Source organism: Brachycentrus maculatus, unplaced genomic scaffold (assembly GCF_059751285.1).
Source record: "Brachycentrus maculatus isolate JH-2025_06_01 unplaced genomic scaffold, ASM5975128v1 h1tg000102l, whole genome shotgun sequence".
Lineage (NCBI taxonomy): Eukaryota > Metazoa > Arthropoda > Insecta > Trichoptera > Brachycentridae > Brachycentrus > Brachycentrus maculatus.
The window spans coordinates 2,458,305-2,473,521 of NW_028280856.1; the positions used below are offsets into that span (position 1 = coordinate 2,458,305).

Genomic DNA, 15,217 nt, shown 5'->3' on the forward strand with positions numbered 1-15,217 from the left:
TCTGTGGTATCACTATATTTCGACGGCCCCTACGTAAAGTACTCTATCTGCAAATCTGTTACTTTACAGGAGAGAGCTTATAAGATTTTTTCAACGTATTCTTTTTTATTAATTAACGGTTTTTTTTTTATTCTAAACTTGTATTATTCATTCAAAAACACGATAAAATAATGTATTAAATCGTTTTTAAACTTTATGCTTTGTTAAAATAAGGTAATTAGCGTTTTAGGAGTTCAGCTCATTTCGAAAATTCCATGTAGATAACGTCTTATACGCCTGAAAACTATGCGTAATTTATTTTATATATTTTTTTCTTTGTTTATATTTGTAGATAACGGTCAGTTGATAATGTACACCAAATATCTCAAAATTGACAAAAATGTAGTTAGAGCACTTTACGTAGGGCACGTCGATTAAGTGTTTGATTAATCCTTGTATGTTTTCAGGTGGATCAGGAGGTGAAGGATATGGGAGCGGCGGAGGAGGAGGTGGAGGAGGAAATGGGGGGAGCGGTGGTGGGTACAACGCTAATGGTGATTGGCAGAGCCGAGCTGGATGGGAATTGCTGAGAAGTCCAAACGTCGTACAAGCCAGAGACATAAAGGATCCAAAAATGATTTTAACGCTACCAGAAAATGAATCCCTTGATCAAGAACGCAAAATAGAAAACAATGAAAGTGATGCCGAAAAGATAAATAATAAAGATGACAAAGATTTTAATATAAATAACAAAGAAGAGACAATATATCAAAATAATGAACAAGAATTTCAAAGAAAGGACATAACCCATGAAACTCATGAAATAAGTAAAAGATATAAGAGAGAAACTGGTAAAGATATAATCGTAAAAACTAATAATACACAGATGCCTCAAAACAAAACAATAATAGGCGTTGAATCATTTATTAAAAGGAATAAACTTTTGAGAAGAAAACGAGAAATTGAAACTCCTAAAACAAATAATGATCAATCTCTTGATTATGGCAAAAAAGATACTAGTGGTAATCGAAGAACTCAAAGAGATAATTTATATATACCTTTTTCAAATGTTGGAAAAAGGCAAGCTTTACATGATACCCCTTTAAATAAGTGGCCAAATAATATCTTAAATCGAAACGTATTTCCTAGTGCTGTACGACTAGAACCTCACCAAAGTCTACAATCAGAACTGCCAATAGAATCGACTAATGAGCCAAAAGAAATGCCTCTTTCAAGTTCGTTTTCAAACATTGCAGATTTATTTAAATTGGTTGAAACTGAGCACAACGTTTTGAGGAAAGAAAAAGTAAATAACTTTGGTTCTGAAACGCCTACGAAAATACCTCCAACAACAAACCAAGATGTAAATGAGAATATTGAAAGAAAGTTACATCAAAATAATGATGAAGACTCCAATGATATATATCAAAATGACTTAGAAAACCATTTTATCAATGAAATCGATGACGAAGACACTGATTCATATGTTCAAGAAGAGCAGTTTCATGACCATTTTAGCAACGTACCAACACTGGAAGAGTTAATCGATGCACCAACACCATCAAAAAAGAAAAAAAGAGTAAAACCACCAAAGATCAATAGGGATAAAAAGAAGAAAAACAAAAAGGGTAACCATCACTCAGATGATGAAGACGAAGATGATTCTGAAACAATTGGACCTTATTTTAACGGTATTGTTGAAGTGTTAGAAGAAAATCAGTGGGACTGACTATTACGGGTGTTTGGTGTAGACCAATTGTGTACCTTAATTGATGATAATATAGGATCCACGTATTTATATTTATTTTAATAGTGTTTATTCTTTATAAAATTATATTTTAATGTGTCAGTAATTTTAATGATCTATGTTCGTTGAGAATAAATGTTTACTTTAAATCTTTATAAAATAAGCACTTACACATCTTGTATATTAAAACTTTACCCAGTAAAAAATGTCTGAAGAAGAAAAAAATTTTTTTAAATCATATGCGTTATTATATGTATTTCCTGTACTCATAAATTCATACATTAAAAAAAAATTATAAAATGGAAAGTTTGATAATGATATTGAAATAAGAATGAATGTTAAAAACCGAGAAAATGGTGCACCAAAATCAGTTATAGAAAATCAGCAGCAGAAGCTAACTGGCAGCGCAAAGGGAGTCTTGGTACCAATCCTTAAGTATGCAAGTGAAGCATAGAGTTGTAAAGAAAAAGAGTGAAAGTAGACTGAATGCAGTCGAAATACGATCACACGAAGAATGTGTGCAAAACGATGTATGATAGTTGGTCGAATTGTGAAATAAGGAAAAATGCAAGGCTGAGGTAATCATTGTGAATAAAAATAAGATAGGTGTCTCATGATGGTTTGGACATGTGAGTGAGGAAAAAACGGTATGAGGCGAATATTATTGGAGATAGAAGCAGAGGAAGACGTGGAAAACTTGGCATGGTAAGGTATTTCAAATACTTGAAAATAGTCAGGGCAGGAGTCAGGAGAGGAGGAATAATCGGCGGATATTTATTAGGAGATGTATGAATGTGGACGCAAAGGATCTTTGAACCGCCTAACCTACATGGACCAAATTATCTCCGACATGCGTTGTCCATGATAAGCAGCAAACCAATCATCACAAAGATTGTAACCCATGAAGAATAAATAATAAATATTTAATCTTGTCGCTGTAGATACCAAAAAAAATGGAGTGACGAGTCCACTGTATATTATTACCATTAAGATATCGCGTTACTTTGTTGATGGAGTCAATAACTGGGATTGGTCTAAATTTTGAGGCCTATGTTAACCCTCTTAATGCCTTTAATCATCGATGTGAAAGTTCAGAAACAGCCAAGTGTATATTATTGAAGTGTTTCGCAAACTTTTTTGTTCAAGGTACATCTGCCAAATGAAGAATTTGAGAGGTACACCAAAAAAGGAAAAAGCTTATTTAATATTGATTTATTATCAAAATCAATATAATGCGCAAACATATTTAACATATGTTGTTTAATGCGGAAAGTGAGCTCGCTTAACTGAGCACAGGCGATCAAAATTTGGAGCAATTGTGTTATCTTCACAAAACTAGACTTTTTTCCGCGGCACATCAAGTAATCACCACGGTACACCAGTGTGCCGCGGCACATACTTAACGGAACAATATATTATTGTATAATGGAAATAATAAAAATAAAAAAATAAACATACTGATACAATAAAAATAATAATCATATAGTGAATGGTGCAATAAAATCAGTTATAGCAAATAAAAACCGATCAGCAAAAGCTTCACTGGTAGTACACAACAGAGTCCTGGTTTCAACCCTTTATGTATGGAAGCATAGAGTTGGCAAAAGAGGGATGAAAGCAGACTGAATGCAGTCGAAATGCGATCCCTCAGATGATTGAATAATACTACTAGACATGTACGAATCTTGAATTTTCTTGTTGATTTTCTCAATCTTTTTCACACCTCAATCTTCCTATAATTCTTCTTCTTCATCATCTCACTGACCAAGGTATTAGAACCCGTTAAACCCAACACTGACTTTTTTCAAATCATAAATTTTGTGATTATGTTAAAAAAAATAGGTTATCGACAGTGAAAGGGTTAACTGAATGGTGAAACAAGTTTTTGACGCGTAGATCATCAATATATCTTTTTAATACCTTATACCGCTATACTTAAGTATTTTTTTATTGTTGCAAGAGACTTGAACGTACAATAGGCTAGCCTTTTACATTTTTTGTTCTTAAATTATAATACATAAAAATATATTGCAATATTATGATAATCAAACTCAATTTTGTTGGTAAGAATATCATATGAATGAAGAATATTTTTTATTATTTAAATAAACTAGTTGTACCCGGCCACGCGTTGCTGCGGATTAGTCTGGTCAAATTGAAAAGAAGATAAGCCATATTGACACAACGTTGTATCAAAATTATCGATGAATAACTCTAAGAGGTTTTTATGTAACGGATAACAAATTTTCATTGATTGATTCGGCAGTCACTTAGTGGTAAAACCTATCCATTTTCAATTGAAGTTTAACTCAGTAAATATCACTTTTTCTTGAAAGCTCCTACCCCCTCTTCAACCTTCAAAGTCCCAAGGACCCAATTCTAAATTTTAGAATAAGCTTCACAAACAGTGTTTGAAAATGATTATAAATGCATCGAAACACGTGTTACAGTAGATTTTAAGAAATAGTGGTATTAACTTAGTAAAACTTTATTAAAAATGGATAACATATTTTTAAAATTATATTAAACAAGGATGAACATATTAGACAAGTTATTATACATCAGCCTAAATAAATGTAATTATTCTTGCTTTATAGTAAGCATTTCATTTCATTGTATATAAGTATGCACTTTTTTATTAGTCCTTACAAATTAAGGACACAAACTCGTAAAATATTTTTTCTGGATCCCGCGTAAGCTGAAATCACGTGAGACCCCGAAATATTGACGAATCTCACTGTGCGGGATTGCGGTCCCTAGTTATAACATGTAAAAGGAATAAAATTAATATTTTTTTGGGTATAATTTATATGAAACGTGTTTCAATTTTTACCCATTTGTCGACAATTATGTGTGTTCGAATAAATAGCATAAGAAAATTAAAAATTCATTCATTCATTTCAACCCTTATCCGCACCCCAATGGTGCATAGGGCACTGCATTATATAAACGCAGTGTTATCTTGATCGTTAACACACGAAGCTTCAGGTACCAGTTCAGGGTAATATTGAATAAAAATAAGAGTACAAACATCACTTATATTTATTTGTTCCGCCCTGGGAATCGAGCCCGGGACCTCCAGAACGGTAGCCGAGCGTGCTGACCATTACACAAATTGACAAAATTAAAAATTCGTAAGTAATAATAAATATAAAAGAAAACCTTATACGAATTAAAGTACTTGAAATAGGGTGACCATATGTAAAAATAATAATGCAAAACAAAAAAATAGTTTTTGAGAGAACTTTACACAGTAAAATAATAATGCAATTTAGACATGTTTTACTTTTTGACATGGTTTGAATACTTATTTTTTAGAATGTATGCAAATCATCACGTTATTATTAAATATAGAAAAGATGTTTTTTATAAACTTAAAATCTTTTGAGGGCAGAGAGGTTGTCATCAGGATAGAGGGGTCAATTGTAAGGTCAAGAGCCGGGATAATTGGCGGTATGCATTACAACGCATGAATGTGGAAGAAGTGAAGATTTTTTGCAAAGACAGAAAGGTGGGGCGTTCTTAATTCTCTGCCTACCCCTGCGGTAAGCAGCATCATGGTTATTTTTTTTTATTATTTCAATATTTAAATTATTCCCTAGAAAAACAGGTCGGTGTGTCGGCGGAGCAAACGAAACAAGAGAATTTCTCGGCATGTAGGTGTGTCAATATTAGCAAACATCGCCGATCGGCGGGCATTAGTATTCTTAAATGGTCAATTAAATCGCTGCCTACTCATCTAGTACACTCGCGGTCAATGTACAGTTACAAATAACTACATTTCAAATCCAACTTGTATCCATTTTATTAAATACAAAACCAGTCGCTCGGTCTTCGGCAGTGCCAAAGCATCGATCAAGCCATTCCCGTCTTAGATTACAGATAACCATAGAAAAAGTGTATCGATCAATTTGACGTTTGACAGTCGGATGTGGCGGTTTTTTACGCTCGCAACACCGGATGCTTTTTTTTAACGACCGCTCGTAAGTACTTACACACCTAGTTAAATTATTTGGAACATGTGAATAATTTGAAAATGAAAGTAGCTAGTCCATTTCAAATCTCGACCGCTAAATTAGAGTATTATTTATGGCTTCGTAGTGAAGTGATCATGGCCCCGGGCTGTATTCCTGGAGAACTCAAAATAAAATTATTTATAGTTAAAATGTAACTTTGTTTTAAAATTAATGAATATGAATATTTTATCAAACTTAATTTTAATGTCTACCGGTTTCGAAGCTAACCGCTTCTTTAACAAGTCTGATAAATACCTAATTGAAACCGATAGACATTATAATTAAGTTAAAATAAAATATTTATAGTGATTTTAAAACAAAGTTACATTTTAATTATAAAATGGAAAATCACAAAGTTTCAAATATAAATTATATAAAATTATTTATTTAATATCAACCTAGACCTAGAGTACAAATCCTATCACCATAACTTCATATAATTCATTAATGTATTATATATAATTCGTATTTAAGTATTACCGCATCCATACGATGCAGTGCCCTATGCACCATTGGATGGTGATAAAGGTTAGAAAAATATTTTTGAACCGAGAAACGCCTTTACTATACATATTTCAAATTTCAATTAACTCTAAGCCCGGGACTTGTTTCAATGTCACTGTAATGCGGGATTGTCGTAAAATGTACGAAGAAAAAAAACCCACATTTTAGCAAAAACATTCAAAAATTAGTTCATCATGTTTGTAGAGAGAACTTTATACAAAATACAAATATAAAATATCGGTATAAAACAAAGATTCATGCTAATTGTCAATACATTCATTCAATGTGTTGCCTCGGTACTCCCCACAGATTGGATGTTCGTCGTAAATTTTACCAATGTCCCGTAATCAAGGGTTAAATTGAATTATTTAGTATATTTCTCATTAATATTGATTCAAAGGACTCGCACACATTCGATTACACACGTTTTTACGAACACGAATATGCAACCCTGAGCGCTCTAGCTTTAGTTGCTGTTATTCTCCATTTTCTACATGTTATTCCTACTCCGTTTCTATTCCCATATAAGAAATGTTTTTCCACCTCAACTTCTTCGGCATCAATTCGACGCATCTTCATCTCGATCGTCAATTTTATTAAAGCAAGGTGATCAGTCCTGCGTTTGAGATTCTTGAATCCAGGATTGGAATATATTTTGTGAAATTAAGGTGACGTCAGTGAAGGAGCTCGGGGTGAGCATTCATGATTTACGGGAAATGAAATGGACGACTTGGGAAAATGACAATATCAGAAATGACTAAGGCACTCGAGGTTGAATACTTGTACGCGAATAAATTCGTGTGGAAACCATGACAATAGAAATGTGTAGTTTCTGAAGACGAGGAAAAGATAAGGCAATTAAAAAAATTAATGATTTAAAATTTTAAGTGTTTTATTCATTTATCCTGTACAAAAATGTGTTAAAAAAACGGACATACCTTTTTACCGAAACCCAGATAATCATAATTTACAAACTTATCATATTTTATTATGAAATTCGGTTTTCAATAAAAGTAGGTTATATGTTTCTAGGTAGGTACTTATTGCAGTCTTAATTTCTATTTTCAGAGCCCTAAGTTATTTTGGAATGGATTATTTTAAATGGCGATTTATTTTAGCCGGAATCATATTTTTAGAGTGCCCTCTATACACGATTGCAAGAGTTATTATACCGAAGGTTCCAACCAATCTAAATCCCCCAGTGCCATCTGTCTGTAAGTTGAGATACTAATGAACGATTTTATGACATTTAAGACCTAATAATTTGTTGATCATATTGATAATCCAACATATTATCAATATCATCATCAAATCCTCTCTATTCAGGCAAAAATCTTCAACTTAATACCTACATAGAAACTTTTCTCTACCCAAAAGACACACCACAAAATATTTCTGGCCCTGATATCTAATTTAAATTTTATTATCTAAAGAATTTTCCTTATAGGACTTGTATGCAACACTGTGTATAATTTACACAAGCTTTTATGAATGCGGGATTGCAACTCTGAGTGCCCTAGCTATAACTGCTTTTTACCCTTTCTTACAATGCCTTTCCCATATAGCAGTAATGTCTTTCACCCAGAAATCCTTAACTTTTGTAATAAGTACTCACACTGCCATATTGAAATAATTCATGAAATTAAAGACTTAATTAACACTGCCTAGATTCATTTCAATTAATTATTTCTGATAAAGCTATTTACTAACCAAAACTGTCAAAATAGAATATAAAAGAAGGATCATCTTTATTAAGTTCTGTTGATGTGTCATTACCGTATTTTTTGCAACACACAATTATGATTACAGCTAAGATAAATTCACTGACTTTAGAATACTTACAAGAATCAAGTCAAGATCCAGAAGTCAGACCAGGATTATTTCAAGGAGATATCGCAATTGACGAAGAGGTAAGCTTAAAATCCAAAACTAGAGAATAAAACCCCAATAAAGAAACGCTTTATGGGGAACATCTATGATTAAAATTCGTTATAACACGAGAACCAAGGAAGAAAAATCAAATTTAAAAAAAAAACACTCATATAATAATTTGAACACTCGAATGTGACTTCGTTTTGGCATAGGTATTTAAATTCATTCTTTTTTAGTAAATGAATCATTTCTTTTCCAATTCTAATAAACCATTTAATGGTATCTGTGACATTCTTTAAAATACCATTACATTAATTTAATTTACAGAATATAATTGTCTACACACATTGACTGCCAACTACCAGATAACTTGTGGATTCCATTATTTGCTAGGATGTCGACTATGAGTTATATCGTACTATGTTTACTTGCCATATTTCTGGCAGCTATGATAAAATTTGCAGTATATCAGTGCTAATAATATGGATAGATGGCTTCTGGGAAAAGAACAAAAAATCGATGCCGGCTTACATTAACAGAAAATTTATTAATAATTGAACAGAAAATATAATTATAAAAAAATAAAATAATATTTTTAAAGAATTGGCTTTTTAGACCTGAATTCTGAAAATTGCCATGGCAGTCAACGTGTCAATAAAACGTCAAATTAAAAGTAAATATAAAATTTTATGCTGTCTTTTGTAAATCATCAAAGCAGGTGGCTTAGTGGGTCTCTGCATTTTTTTAAAAAATATGTTTAAAATTGTGATTTAAATAAATATATACAAATTATGTTAATAAAAAAAATTATATTAATAGGTTTAATTTTATTTCCAGACCTTTGACAACTGGAGAGTAGGACTAAACTGGCATATATTCCCTGAAAAGCTGTGGGAAAATGCAACCGTTCCTTACCATATAAGCGAGTTATATGAACCTTCTGATTATATCACTATATACAAAGCAATAAGAATCCTTGGATTTATGACGTGTGTCAAATTTCTACCGTGGGACAGGAAATCGAAAGACTTTTTACTCATTTGGCCGATCAAATATCCATCGGTAATATCTAGACTGACTACCCTAAACATAGCTATTACTCATTCATTTCTTTTCCTATAAAGCAATCATACCCTTCACCCTGAGCTCCCCCATTTTCATTATCTGTCTCCAAATCAAAATCAAATATATTAAACAACTCTCCCAGATCTGGAGTATGTGTGTATATATGCATGCATTTGGTTACATTTAAATATGTATTCAGTTATCAGTAGATAACGAAATTAACAATGAAAAATATTTACAGCAGAGGAAAAATATATTTTAAACATATTTCTAACTACCAGTTTTTAGGAAACATAAAATAATTTAACACAATATTATTCCGGAAAGCTGGTAACAAAATATTCTAAAAAACTATTAATTTCTCTCACCTGAACATTTGAAATTCTCATTTTATGTTTGTTTTCCGAAAGCCGGTAGCAAACTATTCTATGAAATTATTGATATATCTCGCGTGAACAAATGTTCAAATGATTCTTATTTTGTTTTTTTCCCGAAGCCGGTAGCTAACTATTCTTAAAAAACTATTCATTTGTTTCACTTGCCATTCTTGTTTTATATTTCCTACACAAAAGCTGGTAGCAAAATATTCTAAAAACTTATAATTTATTTCACCTGCATATTTGATAATCACCATATTAAATAGGATTCAAGTAATGTTTTTTTTTTTGAGAATTAAGTTCATCGCAATTAAGAAGCATAAAATTTCAGGGTTGTTGGTCATATGTTGGGAAAAAGGGTGGTATCCAGCTGCTTTCACTTCAACCACCTAATAAAAATGGACCAAATTGTCTTGGAAATGAAGGAAAAGCTATGCATGAATTGATGCACGCCCTTGGTATATTTCATGAACAGTCCAGACCTGACCGAGATGAGTTTGTAACAATCCATTTTGATGATATTATACCAGGTAAGTAAAAATTAAAATTAAATAAAAAAATAAATGTATTTTTAAATTCACTTGTTTTTAGTGAATGGAAAAGGACTAACATACTTATTTCTAATGTAGAATTCTGAATATCCTTACAAAATTGACTTGACATGAAATAACTTTCAATAGCATTAATATATTATTTGATATTTTTCCTTTTTTTATAAAAGTAATGTTTCTTTAGTATGTAGATATCGTTGCTGCAAATCCCTCAAGCCATTTATGTAAACTTGGCAGGAGACACAAAACCAAGTATATGGCGATGCTTTTATCACTGTAAAAGTGTTTTTATGCTTTAGAAACATTTAATACTTAATCCACCATTGAAGATTCATCTTATTTCCATCAACTGGCATATCAGGATGAGCTTTCAGTGATGGATTTGCATTGACGATGTGATGGTTTATATAATATACTGAAATAAATCAGTCAAGAAAAATCTTTATTTAGAGCACCTTTTAAGTTCAATACATTCTCTCATTAGATTAACTTCTAACACTGAATACCTCAGTCTAATAGTTAAAACTTTCATCGCAGGGCCACACTTGTTAATGCAAGGTTCTATAAGGCTTTAACAAAGATGCTGTTTTAAGGCGTTTTATTATATTTAAAGATTACTCCTATACTTCTGTGAGTGTCATAAGTGATTAATTGGACATCTCTAAACAGCGCCTCAACGGTTCTGATCCCCGTCCAATCTCGTATATTCCGAAGCCAGGAGATCTATCTTCTGCCCACACCTCATCAACCATCTATTTTACATTTCATGATAAGGTGCAATAACTTGTACTCTTCTAAGTACATGCCTCAGATAAGAAACCTTTCGGTCTTCGATATCAGTCAGCAACTGTCTTCCTACTCTTGCTCCCTGGAGCACATTCATGTTGCTGACTATATCAATCAATGGAATGCGTAGCATTTTCCGATGTAACCATATTTTAAATGCCTCTAACCCAGGGGTTCCCAAACTTTTTCAGCCCGCGGCGCACTTACAAGTTTAGTATTTTGTCACGGCGCCCTACTTTAGTTAGCTATTTGGAATAGATAATGTGACTATATACATATGTATATGTATTACAGTCGAAAGAAATAGGTACTTAAAAATATAGTAGTTGGGTAGAAAGATGCTAGCTCTCAAAATAGAAATCGTTGCTTTATAGGTACCCGAGAATATTTGTGGTTTCGGATAATGGTAGAAGATCGACTCACGACGCCCCTCTTGACTTTCTACAGCGCACACTTTGGGAACCCCTGCTCTAACCGGTTCATAGTGCTAATCTCGAGGGTCCACGGTTAACACTTCATGTGGAAGTCCTGACCAAATATAACACCTAAACATCCCATTGAAAGATTATTAAGTATAATTCAACTACATACCTATGTTTATTTTCATTTGTTAAAATAACATTATTTGTTCACAGCGTTCAAAGGTAATTTCTTGAAACAGGCTAAAGAAAATACCACAGTCACGTTTGAATATGATTTCGACTCCATCATGCATTATGGAATGCATTACTTTTCAAAAACAAGAGGGAAACCAACAATAACACCAAAAATCAAAGGGGCAAAGATTGGCCAAAGAGGTTTTTTGAGCAAAACTGACTGCTTAAAAATCAATGATCTCTACGGGTGCTTGGAAAATAAGAAAATGGCGAAGAAGTACTATTCTCTTTGTAGAAATTTTGGGATCTAATACAGCTGAATAAATATCTGTGATTGTATAAAATATACTTTATAATACTATGTGATTTTGTAAAATAAACATGTTTTTCTTGAAACCCATACAAATGGATTTATATTATCCACTGACACTTCGTGATGGAATTGCATTTTTAATTTATTATTAGATTAAAACCAATATTTTTAGCTTTTCCACTTTTTTATTTGACCAGCGACCGGGTTTCGTCGTTACCGACATCATCAGACTGGTGAGAGGCTATACAAATTGTTATGTTATATATAAATGAAGGCAGGAGTTGATAAGGCAGGAGTTGAAGGCAGGAGTTTATCAAATCATGGTTATCAACTCCTGCCTTCTTTTATATATAACATAACAATTTGTATAGCCTCTCACCAGTCTGATGATGTCGGTAACGACGAAACCCGGTCGCTGGTCAAATAAAAAAGTGGAAAAGCTAAAAATATTGGTTTTAATCTAATAATAAACCATACAAATGGTTTTGCATTATATTGACTGTTGACAGCCAAAAGGGCATATTTGACATATTGCCACATTTCGTATATGAAGCGTAATATTATTATATAACATTTACATGGATTAAAGTCTTCTACATAAATATATTGATGTCTAACCAGTTCCCTCACCAGCCCTCACGTGACTCAGGAAAGAGGTTTGTTTTGCATTTGACGAGCCCGAACACAGCTCGGGTAAATCCTATTCCGACTCAGTCCAGCTTTATAAAAGTCAAATATTCAACCATTTGTTTTTATTGAATAACCTGAGTGGTGTTCGGACAATCTTGTTTCGATATGTTGGTGATCATTTCTTACACTGGTAAATTTTCTTGCCAAAATTTGTCAATTAAGAGATTAACAAATGCATCTTCTAAAAGTGTCGATTCGTCACTCACACCCTGTTGACTGTCAACAGTAAATATGTATTAAATTTAAATTAATATTTAGTCACCGTCAGCCATCAAGCAGAGAAAGCTGATGTACTTCGGACACGTCATGAGAAATGAAAAATATTGTCTTCTCTACCTAATCATACAAGGAAAGATTAAGGGGCGAAGAACTCAAGGACGCCATGGCTGAAAAACCTACAACAATGGTTTGGCAGAAGCACCAAATCTCTGTTCCGAGCTGCAGCATCAAAATTGAAGATAGCCATGATGATCGCCGATCTTCGTTAGAAGTGGCACAGAAAGAAGAAGAAGAATATTTAGTTTTAAACAAAAGTGAGAACAATATGTGTTAAGAAGTTTAACCTCTCCCATGCGCATCGCCCCAACTGTGGGGCCATAAAAAAGCAGGTTAGATAGCGTGTGGTCCTACATTTGGGTCGTACTAGTTATTTCTTGATGGGGTAGTGAAGGTTAATCACAAATACAATGAAACCCGGATTTTACCTTCCCGGATTTAACATTTTCCCGCCAAGTGCGTGAAATTATTTCGGTCCCAATATATATTTTCATACATTTATTACCCGCATTCAAGTTTTTTTCCCTACAGTTTATATCGAAAATATCAGTCCGTTAAAAATGTAAAATAGGGGTTTTACTGGTTCTCATATCATGCCTTTGAATGAAAGAAATAACAACAATTTACATCAAATACAAACTATTTATTACAAATTAAAAACATGTGTACACGTATCAAGACATCTACTTAGCGGCGTATTTATATTTCCCTCGCATACATCTTGGTAGTGGTAATACTCCAGGACAGGGAACTTGTCCTCTTATTTCACACATACAGGCTCTGTCACAGCCAGTACCAAAATTGGCGGGGTTATCTTTTTTCTCCTTCAGCAAAGATTCTGCAGCGAGCACCGTTTCTGATTTACCAATAACTTTAATGAGATGATCCTGGATTTCTTCTTTCGACTTGCTATCAATGTCTACAAGAACTTGCTTCCCATCGCTCAAGTAGAACCTCACGAATGGTGATGGCGTCATATTTTTAAACGTGGCTATCTGAACATCGGGATTTTTGTACTGGATTTGCGGCAGATACCAAAATACGAAATCTTTTGCGCCAACGTGATGATCGCCGAAAGTGTTGTAATTAATGGTCATAATCTTAACTTTGTCTTTAAACATAAGCTTCCCGGCATTTAAATATTCCATTGTTCTTCTAACAGGCGCTCTCCCTATCATAAACGGCATTTTGTAAGTATTTATTAACGCCGCTACACAAACTTAAAAATAACCTAAAATCCAAACGTCAAACGGCAAACGACAATAACCTAGAAACCTCTATAAATAAATCCAGTATTGCACTCCCAAAAAAACGTCTAACTTTAATTATAAATAAGTATTTACTCAACAACTCTTCATTTCGTACCCGATGATTGTGGTTATTGTGAAAGAAAAACCATTTAAAATTAATATGAACGAGATCCAGCTCATTTTTTAATAAGAAATGTAAAATTGTGCTAGTATAATTAAATACGTTGTTGCAGAACCAGCCATCTGGAAGAAATACATTTACGTTAAAATTTAAAATAAATACGTTTTAAAAAAACATTCTACTCAAATATTAAAAGCAAATATTGCATTTTTCCTTACACAACAGTACAATCAAATATCAATGGAGTGCTTAAGTTAATCTTTGATGGTATATTTTTTCCATTCATCAGTAAGAAGCATTTTGTAAAATAAATTACTATTGAAAACACAAGTATTTTTCAATGAAAATCAAAATATTACCGTGAATAACAAAGTGTTATCAATTTTAAAAAGTCCAAGTGCATTAAATTCAGGACGACGTTGCAACATATGCGTTGAAAATTGGTGAAGCTGAAAAAAAACATGAATTCAGAAAACGGTTTTATAATTATCATTTTATAATTTTATAATTTTCATAAAATTAACTTGATCATTTACCCATTTCTTTATTTTGCTTTTGTTCCATATTTTATATTGACCTCTAACATATTTTATGTCAGCAACAAATTAAAAATGTTCGGAACGATATATTGCAGTGTTTGACTCCCATATGTACCTATTGTTAATTCATGGGACTATCAAACCTTCATTGTGTGTAAATCGTGTATCATGATTGTGAACTAGAAGATTTCGATATTTTTGTCTACTATAAAATACATATTATTTTTTGACATCTCATCAAAGATGAAGAAGAATATGGAAGTCTGAGCATTTACGGGGCTGACGACCGTCATAGGCTGGTTTAAGTGATCACTTTACACACGTGTAATATTCACCAATTCTACCCATTATTGACAACCACACTACTCAAATTTTCGGAAGATCTATATGTATGAACCAATTTTGAAATATTATTCTTGAATCACTAGAACTTCACTAGAGACATCTATTGGTGAGACGAAAAGAAGATTTAAAAAAGTATTTGGACATACTCAAATGTTGTAAATAAAATACATATATTTTTACATGAGAAATA

General features: G+C 32.7%; 2 protein-coding genes across 2 annotated transcripts; one reads left to right on the forward strand and one right to left on the reverse strand.

Moving 5' to 3' along the window:
* The first annotated feature begins 2,342 nt into the window (after window positions 1–2,342).
* Window positions 2,343–11,804, forward strand: LOC148310302 (hatching enzyme 1.2-like). Its single transcript, XM_088258723.1, has 6 exons — window positions 2,343–2,355; window positions 7,365–7,460; window positions 8,056–8,156; window positions 8,956–9,180; window positions 9,892–10,090; window positions 11,533–11,804. The coding sequence occupies exons 1-6, from the start codon at window positions 2,343–2,345 to the stop codon at window positions 11,802–11,804; spliced, it is 906 nt and encodes a 301-aa protein (XP_088114849.1).
* Window positions 11,805–13,400: 1,596 nt separating this feature from the next.
* Window positions 13,401–14,040, reverse strand: LOC148310303 (small ribosomal subunit protein mS25-like). The gene has a single exon (XM_088258701.1). It carries the CDS (start codon window positions 13,957–13,959, stop codon window positions 13,456–13,458), a length of 504 nt encoding a protein of 167 aa, XP_088114827.1. The 5' UTR covers window positions 13,960–14,040; the 3' UTR covers window positions 13,401–13,455.
* Window positions 14,041–15,217: the final 1,177 nt, after the last annotated feature.

Excerpts from the sequence above, each read along its gene's own strand:
- LOC148310302 (XM_088258723.1), top strand. Across the intron at positions 8,157-8,955 it reads ATATCGCAATTGACGAAGAG|ACCTTTGACAACTGGAGAGT; the intron begins GTAAGCTTAAAA and ends TTTTATTTCCAG. Across the intron at positions 10,091-11,532 it reads TTTTGATGATATTATACCAG|CGTTCAAAGGTAATTTCTTG; the intron begins GTAAGTAAAAAT and ends ATTTGTTCACAG.
- LOC148310303 (XM_088258701.1), bottom strand. The coding sequence starts at position 13,959 with ATGCCGTTTATGATAGGGAGAGCGCCTGTTAGAAGAACAATGGAATAT.